Source organism: Leptonychotes weddellii, chromosome 4 (genome assembly GCF_054177405.1).
Source record: "Leptonychotes weddellii isolate Sample4059 chromosome 4, ASM5417740v2, whole genome shotgun sequence".
Lineage (NCBI taxonomy): Eukaryota > Metazoa > Chordata > Mammalia > Carnivora > Phocidae > Leptonychotes > Leptonychotes weddellii.
Genome location: NC_138372.1, coordinates 40,304,947 through 40,313,632, shown reverse-complemented (window position 1 = coordinate 40,313,632; position 8,686 = coordinate 40,304,947). Strand labels below are relative to the sequence as shown.

At 56.8% G+C, this 8,686-nt stretch overlaps 1 protein-coding gene across 1 annotated transcript in view; it reads right to left on the bottom strand.

The window, feature by feature from the left end:
• Positions 1 to 5,998, bottom strand: part of CIMAP2 (ciliary microtubule associated protein 2) — a 23,004-nt gene extending 17,006 nt beyond the window's left edge. The window contains exons 1-4 of the mRNA XM_081816862.1: positions 5,949 to 5,998; positions 5,131 to 5,218; positions 4,512 to 4,676; positions 4,267 to 4,389 (exon numbers count right to left, since the gene is read on the bottom strand). Coding sequence (XP_081672988.1) covers positions 4,267 to 4,389; positions 4,512 to 4,676; positions 5,131 to 5,218; positions 5,949 to 5,998 — 426 coding nt within the window. The remainder of the gene's footprint in view (positions 1 to 4,266; positions 4,390 to 4,511; positions 4,677 to 5,130; positions 5,219 to 5,948) is intronic.
• Positions 5,999 to 8,686: the final 2,688 nt, after the last annotated feature.

Here is an 8,686-nt window from a genome sequence, read left to right as displayed (position 1 = left end):
TTAACTGACCCTCAACACACAACATGGTTGGTCTCAACACAGCTCCACCATTGCTCAAACCTTCAGTCCCAGTTCAGACTCTTCCCTGGGGCCCCACTGGCCTGTCCAACTTATTTCATACTGCTCCCTTCCTACATCCCACCCTCCAGCTGAACTGGGTTCCTTGCCGGTTGCCAAATGCATACTATTCTGCCAACCTCCTTGCCTGTGTTTGCTTGTGCTGTTACCACCACCCAAAATGCCCTACCTGCCTTCTTTGCCTTGGAAAATGCTAATTCTGGGGCACCTGGGTGACTCAGTCGGTTGAGCGTCCAACTCTTGATTTTGGCTCAGGTCTTGATCTCCTGGTTGGGAGATGGAGCCCCCGGCAGGGCTCCTCGCTCAGCAGCGAGTCTGCTTCCCCTCTCCCACTCCCTCTGCCCCTCCCCGCCCACAGGTGTGTGCACAGGCCCCCCGCAATAAATAAATCTTTAAAAAAAGAAAAGAAAAGAAAAGTCTAATTCTGCAAAGCCAGCACAAATGTCATCTCTCCTGGGTATGAAGCCTTCCTTCCCTATCACCCCAGACAGTCACTGGCTTTGGTGGTCTTAGAAATGCCATCTGTTACGCCCATTTTATAGCCCTGCATTTGCACGAATAGGGTTCTCACTGTGCTACGAGCGTGCTGTGACCTGGAAGGATCTGGAGTCCTGGGTTTGAATCCTGACTCTGCTGCTGCATAGCTGAGTGACCTTGGGCATACCACTTAGTCCTTCTAAGCCTCATGGTCCACAAGTGTAACGTGGAGATAGTAATACTTTTCTTCCAAGGTAATGAGGAGAAAAGTAAATAATGTCCATAAAACCTCCTTCGTAGTGCTCAGCCCATACTGGGCACCAACACTTAAGTCAGGGTGGGATGCCTGTCTTAGGGGTCAGGAGGAGAGATTGAGGGGGTAGGAGAGATGGAGTGAGTATTTGGGGGTTCCACTGCCAGGGTTGGAAGTATGGTCTCTGTAGGTGGAGTGAGGGGGGTGGGTGCGTTGGTGTGGGGAGGTAGTCCTCGGATAGAGACCTGGAGCAAGGTAGCTGCTGCCTCTCTCAGCCACACGAGGCCGCTGCCGCCCCACAGATGGCTCAGCCCTGCCCCTCACCGGCAGGAACCAACCCTGGGGAGGCAGCCCCACAGGGCAGGATGGAGGGGGCAGGGAGCCCTGCTGGGGGAGTCGGGCCACTATGGCATCAGATCTGTTTGCCCTCAGAGGACAGGACGCCACGTTGCCTCCTTCCAGGGCCCGGGGTTTCCAGGTGTGCTCAGGAGAAGAGCCCCAGGGAGGAGGCTGGGTCCCTGCGCTGTCTCTCTCTCTCAAATAAATAAATAAGATCTTTAAAAAAAAAAAAAAAAAGAAGTGCGGTTACAACAGAGAGTGACTGCTGTGTCTGGAGTCCATGGACTGTGCCGAGCCCATAGCTCAGAGCTCAGCTCTTCCTTCAACCCTTCAGGTTTAAAGGTGTAGCCCACACCTGGGCTCATGTGAAAGTCCATTCTTTTCTTTTCTTTTTTTTTTTTTTAAGATTTTATTTATTTGACGGGGGGTGGAGAGAGAGAGAGAGCACAAGCAGGGGAGGGGAAGAGGCAGGGGGAGAGGGAGAAGCAGGCTTCCCGCCGAGCAGGGAACCCGATGATGCGATGTGGGGCTCGATCCCAGGACCCTGGGATCATGATCTGAGCCAAAGGCAGACGCTTAACGACTGAGCCACCCAGGCACCCTGAAAGTCCATGATTTTAACTGGAATGTTCGGCTGTCAGTGCTTCGGGGACCCAGGCAGGAGTGATTAATTCTGGGGGAGGTGTGTGGGAATGTAGGAATTGGCACAGATTTTTTTTTAGCTGGACCAGTGGAGGGGTCCGCACTCTGCACAGGTGGCCTCTGTAGCCCAGAGGAGGCCATCAGGCTCCCAGCCCAGGTCTCACAGCAAGAAGACAGAAAATAGGCCTTGGACATGAGCTCCCCGGGGATTGCCTTCTCCACCCACCAGGGCAGGGCCACCTCCTTGAGCTCGCTGTCCAAGCCTGAGCCCAGGAGAGCAGCTTGGAAAAATCCCGCAGGGCCCGGGGGAGGTTACTGCAGGAGCAGATAGAGGGACAAAGTGGGAGAAGAGCCCGCTGGAAGGGAGGGCAGGTCGTGGGACCTTTCTCCCTACTCAGCGAACACTCACAGATGCCCCGGGGCTGGGGGCTGGGGACACGGGAAGGAAGCATCAAGGCTTGTTCCTCTGCCACCACCTGGGCTGGGTTTCGACCCAGACTGTCCTCCAGGGGCCATCAAGGAACAAAATCCCAGTGAGCCCACCTATGTGTAAAATGCAGGGCTTATGTGTGGGCGCCCTTGGATCCGAATCCTCCCGCTTGTGCCACTCATAGCCCTGTGACCCTGGGCGGTGGCTTAGCTCTCTGTGCTCACTTTCTCATCTGTAAAGCAGGGACAGTGACAGCGCCTACTTCACAGGGTTGTTGTGAGGATTAGGTTGAGTGGTGCACTCAAGTGCTTAGGACAGCACCTGGCAGGTGGCAAGCGCTGCCTTAAGCGTCAATTGTTATTATTTAGATTGGAAGGTAATGCCACGGTTTGGAATGCCTCAGGGCAACCCCTCTCCCTACGCTGCAGGGACGGCTTCTGTGCCTGAAGATGCAAAGAGTAGTTCCCAGGCTTCACAGTGGTAAGGCGGAGAGCAAGGGCCTGGCTTTGGGGATGGACCTTCCCTGCTTGCCTGAGGCAAAGGCTTCTCCTCCCTGAGCCTCCAGGGCCTCACCTGGAGGGCTTGCAAACACTTAGAATGTGTGGGGACGCCCAGTACTTAGTAGGCATGTGTGCACTTATTCAGTCCACAAATACTGTGTGTCCGCTGTGTGCCAGGCACGGCTAAGACCTGGCAGTCCTGCAGTAAGCCGACCAGGCAGATGTCGTCCACCCTCAGGGGCTGATGTCCGGTGGGGCAGAGACACTAGGCACACAGCCACGATCGGGACTCCTAGCAAAGGGAGATGTCTGTCACCTAGTGGGGGTCAGGCAGGCTTCGTGGAGGAAGTGACCTTGGAGCTGACAGCTGAAGGTTGACCAAGGGGCAGCTCGGGGGGAGGGAGAGGAAGGGCATTTCTGGCAGAGGGAATGGCAGGAAGAAATCCCCAGTTAAAAGAGCTTGGCCCATTTAAGGAGCTGGAAGGAGACCAAGAGCATCCAGTGCAGAGAGCAGCAGGGCCGGGGACGAGGGACACTCAGTAAACCGCAGTGTGCGCACTGCTCCAGGAGGCTGTGACTTCTGCCTTCTCCCTCATGCCCTTAGTGAGCTTGAACCCCCCTCTGTTCTCCCCACATGGGATGACCACCCCCACCCACACGGATGCCACCCCACCCCTCACACCATCACCTCCCATCTGGATGCCTCCAAGCCTCACCCCCCAGGAGCCGGCCTTGCCCCTGCCCAAACCCTCCACTGTCCTCCCACAGCGCTTGCAATCAATCCCGAAGCCCCCACCTTGCCGCAGCGTCCTGCCCTCTGGCCCTCACTCCTCTGTCATCTCTCCTCCTTCTGCCCTCGCCCCTCCCTCCAGCCACACTGGCTTCCTGCCCGCTGGTTCAACTCCGGGCCTGCACCTGCTGTTCCCGCTGCCTAGAACGCTCTCCCACAGCTACCATGAATCTGCAGGGCTCACCTCCTGCAGGTTTTGCTCAAATGTCACCTCCTCCCAGAGGTCTTCCCTCACCACCCTATAAATTGCACCTCCATCACTCTGTATCCCTTTCCCATCTCATTTTTCCTCACAGTCCTGATCATATCGGATTTGCTTCTCTGTACCGTTGTTTCTTCCGCAAGGGCCCCAGTTCCAGTTCCCTAAGCCCGAGAACAGTGCATGGCACTTAGTGGGTGCTCAGCCATTATTTGCTGGCTAGACAGATGGACATATAGATGGATGCGTTTGTTGAGCACCTAATGTATGCTGGACTCTTTTCTGGGGACTCGGAGATGAACGAGACCCATCCCTGCCAGCAGGGAGGTCCTGGGCTGGTGGGGGAGACAGGCACAGGGATATATGATGGCCCCTGGGCTCGAGGCTGTGGTACTGGAAGGCAGAAGGCAGATGGGTTTGGGGGACCCAGAGGAGAGCTTGGCTAGCCTGGGGAGGAGATGGCACGAGGAGGGGCGCGTCCAGCACCAGCCAGGCTGCATGCCCTGCAGATGGAGGGGAGGGTGGGAGGGCCCCTCCCCAGTACCTGAGGACACCTACCCCAATGAGTCCTCGGAAACGAATCTCCCCCGAGCTGAGCAGCCCCCGGGTGCTGCAGGGCTTCTCCTTCAGCAGTTCTAAGAAGTCTTTGAGGTTGTAGGAGCCGGGCCCCAGCTTCTCCTTCTGCCCCAAGAGAAGAAAGCAGAGGGTGACAACCTGCAACTTGGGAATGTCCACCCAGGAGGGAGTCTGGAGAGTGGTGGCATTCCCTAAGGGAGGAGTTTGCTGGGCCTGGGAGGACTCACCTGCAGCTGCTTCTCTTTCATGATGGCCTGGTACTGGAAGTGGGGCAGCTGGGTCAGCCGGACGGCTTCCTCGGCCCTGGCCCAGCCTGTGCCCACCTCCTTTTTGAGCTTTTTCTTGCTAAAGCAGGTCTCCTTGGAGCTGTAGGTCCCAGGTCCTATGTGGGACTGAGTCAGAGCACAGTCACACCCACCCAGTCTGCCCACAGAGCGACTTCCTCCTCAGGCCACCACCGTGAGCTCTGGGCGGACAGGCTGGACCCTACTGCAGCCCCTCCCCCTAGTCCCGAACCCGGCACCGAGGGGCATGGCACTCAAGGTACCATCACAACATCCTCTGTCATTGATCCCCTCACACTCCCCTGCAACAGGGAGGGGTAGCGCCTCGTTGGTAGCCCACAGCCAGTTCTTTCCGAGAGGAAATGGCCCCCAGGGCTCTGCGGCCCCAAGCCATGCTGTCCTCACCACAGTCCTGCATTTATCAACACATCTAAGGCCCCGGCTCTGAGCCAAGCTCTGTGCTCCCAACGGGGGCTTGGGGACATGTTAAGGTACAACTCAGCTCCTCCCCGCAGCCAGGCACTGGGTGGGTGGGGGCGGCAGGGAAGTTGCACAAACTCACCAGGTCCACAGAATGAAGCCTGGAGTATGGGGCCTCCGTGAAGGTGCTGAATTTCTTCTGGTTGGGGTAAACAGCGGAGACATCAAACCTAGGGAGGGACGGAGGCCCAGTGAGAGCCCGAAGCCCCGCAGCCGGTCCTGATGTGGGCAGTTCTGCGGGGGGCAGTGTTGGCTTCCCAGAGGAGCTGACCGCTGGAACAGGAGCAGGGCTGCTGGACCCCAGGGTCTCTGTCCTTCCTGTTTCTCTCTCGCTGGACGCCACCCTTGCCTGGTCCCCTCCCCTCTGCTGGGGCCTTTACTCAAAAGTCACCTTCTCCTCACCCCCCCCCAAGCTCCTCGTCCCAGCTTCCTTGCTCTCCATAGCCCTATCACTACCCAACATTTTACCTGTTTTTCTTTTTGGTTTATTATCTACTCCAACCACCTTTCCCCCCGAGAACTGCAAACTCCGGAGTACAGGCTTTTGCTGTTTTTGTTCACTGTTGTGTCCGCAGATGCTAGAACTGTGCCCGGCACAGAGTAGGTGGTACGCGGAGATGGTGTAAATGTCCGGATGAAGGACCCGGGGCTGAAATCCTGCCCACCACTCTTCCGCGGACTGACCTCCCACCGCCCCGCGCCTCTCTGCGCCTGGCCCATCGGAGCTCTCGAAATGCTTTCCAATCACTTAAGGATGGTGAACGAACGAACCCGGGGCCGAGAAGTGCAGCAGGTGTGGCCCCAAAAGAAAGGCGGGCCCCCACGCCTCCCTGCCAGGCCCCCTCCCGTCGCTCCCTCCTCCCCCAGGCTCCAGCCGCGCCTCGGGGAGGGGGGGCCCACCTGTGGCTCTGCACCCCGAAGGGCGCCCCGCTGAACCACTTGGTGCCCATGGCCCCGCCGCCCCTTGGTCGGGACTCGCGCCGCGGGACTCCTCCGGCTGAGGTGGGGGCCCCCGCTGCCGCGGCAACCCCGCTTTGTGACCTGTGATTCGCCCGAGATCTGTGCGCGTCCGTGCCCACCGGGCGCCCCCTGCCTTTCTGCTTCCGCTCTGCGCATTTCTCCCGCCACGTTGCGGGAGATCCTCTGCTGAGCCCTGCAGGTTTAATGGCCCCTCGCGGTGGTTAGTATGGATGCCATGTGGTCAGGATTCAGAGTCATTTGTGGAGGAGCCCTTTCTGATTGCTTGCTGTATCCCAGCGCGCGGCGCGGAGCCTGGTAGAGCGCGGCTCCGAAATGCCTAGTACAGTTAACGGACACTCGTGGGGACCCCGGGGCCCACAGAGAGGGCTCAGCTCGGGCAAAGAGGGCATCTCCGTTCCTTCTCCACTTCGGGGAGGCAAGGAGGAGAACGTGGGAACCAGCAAGGAGAGCCAGGGTGTGGAGGGCTACAGAGAGGGAGGGAAGGCTTGCAGGAGTGAAGGCTGGGCTCATCTGTCCCCCACAGACCCCAGACACCCACTCTGGGCAGACGCTGTATAGGATGCCTGGTCTTGGCCCTGAGAGTCTAGTGGGGGAAAGAGTGACCGCACAGTGTGGCCAGGCCTGTGAGAGAAGGAGGCCTCTGATCCAGCCTGTAGGTGGGTAGGTCATAGAAGGCTTCCTGGAGGAGGAGAATTCCAAACTCATCTTTAAGTGTGTGTATGAAGTGCTAGGTAAAGAACGGACTTGAGTCCCCAACAGGGTATTGTCAGCTCTCTTCCCTCCTCTTCCTTTATCCCTTGATCAGTGCCCCTTGGTCATGCTATTTCTAATATCATCTCTCATGATTACCTTTGATCCTCCCAGTTCTTAGGCTGAGGCACAGCAGAGTCACACTCCATTTGATGATGACAGGACAGAAGCCAGAGAGAAACAGGACTTGCCTGGGGTCCTACATGCCGTCCGTGGTGGAGTCAGGCTCCCAGAACAGTGTGTCTCCCTTCAGGGTCCACCCAGTACCCTTCTGACATCCCAATTTAGCACTAAAATAGGAAGTCCAGATGCCTAGCGTAGCTGTGGGCTGGCCTCTCAGGCCCCAGGCCAGGTAGGCACATGGCCATGTCTGGCACAGTGCCCACCCCACACCACTGAGCTGAGGAGCAAACGTGTCAGGCCTGGGGACACACACCCTTGGTCATCTAAGCACAGGCCCTGCCCCTTCCCAGCTGTGCAGATGCGGGCAATTCGTTTCCTTTTCTGATTCTCCACTTTCTTACCTGTAAAAGGAAACTAATAATCTGTCTCTCCAGACTGCTAGCAGGATTAAATGAGCTAATTTAAGTATGCTCCTGGCACATAGCAGAATCTCAATAAGAGGCCATTCCCAGCCATTGGAAAGGGCCCTAGCAAAGGTCTGGAGGCAGAAACTGTGTCTCACCTGCTCCTGGTACTGTACCTGGCACAGAGTCAATGCTTAGTAAATATTTGTTGAAGGACGAGTGAACAAATAAAGGAATTAATCTAGAGTAACTTCCCAGTGACGCAGAAATTCTCAAAGAGAGTCATGTCTGAATCCTGGTTCTGCTGCTTTCTAGCTGGCGGCCTTGGGCGCGTGATACTGGTCAGCGTTCAATTTCCTCATCTGTGACATGGACATTGACTGCTGCCTCGTGGAGGAGCTATTTGGAGGTGTCCGTGAAGTGGGGCTGTGTCCACTAGCAAGTCCTGTACACAGGAGAGGGCCTGTGACCAGCCCCGTGTCTGTCAGCGTGGCTAGAACCTGCCTGAGGATGCATTGCAGCTTTGCTCCCGACTGAGCCCCTTGGCTCCAGGACTCATGGAGGACTGACCACAGAATCTAGGCCAAGGTCTATTGGGCTGGGAATCCGGGCTGCCAGGCAGGCCAGAGCAGGTACAGGCCGGGGTGAGTGAGCTCGGCAGCCAGGCAGCCCGCCCACCCACGGCAGCCCAAAGCCTCCCCATCATAGCAACGCACTAATCCTAGCAACCAGCTCATTCTCTCTTGAAACCCCCTCCCATCCCATTACACAGAAGAAAAAACCAAGGCTCAGAGAGGGAGAGTAAGTTGCCCTGGTCACATCTAGTGAGATGTAGGGTGACACGGCGGATATGGGACTCATCATTAGGTGTGGGAGCTCCCTGGCTGCAAGAGGTTCTAACCATCCGGACTGTGGAGCCAGCTGTTAGGTCAGCGGAGTCAAGTCAAGATTCTCGGGATTCAGGCCTCCACGATGGTGCTGCCCCCGCTGGCTTCCATGCTCACCCCTTCATCTCTGGCCCATGCTCTGTACATTTCAGCCATATGGCGCTGCCCTGCCCCTAGGCACCCCCTGCGCTGCAGACCTCTGGCCTTTCTCTGTGCCCTTCCTGCCACTGAAATGTACCCACAGCCTACCCTTTCCATCCAATTCCTACTCACCTTCTCAGAGGCAGATCAAAAGCCAAACCCACCCATTAGGATGGCCATTATAAAACACAAAACGAAACAGAAAATAACAAGTATTGACAAAGATGTAGAGACCTTGGAACCTTTGTGCATTGTTGGTGGGCGTGTAAAATGATATAGCTCTTATGGAAAACAGTATAACAGTTCGTCAAAAAAATTAAACATAGAATTGATCTGAGCAAGCAATTCCACT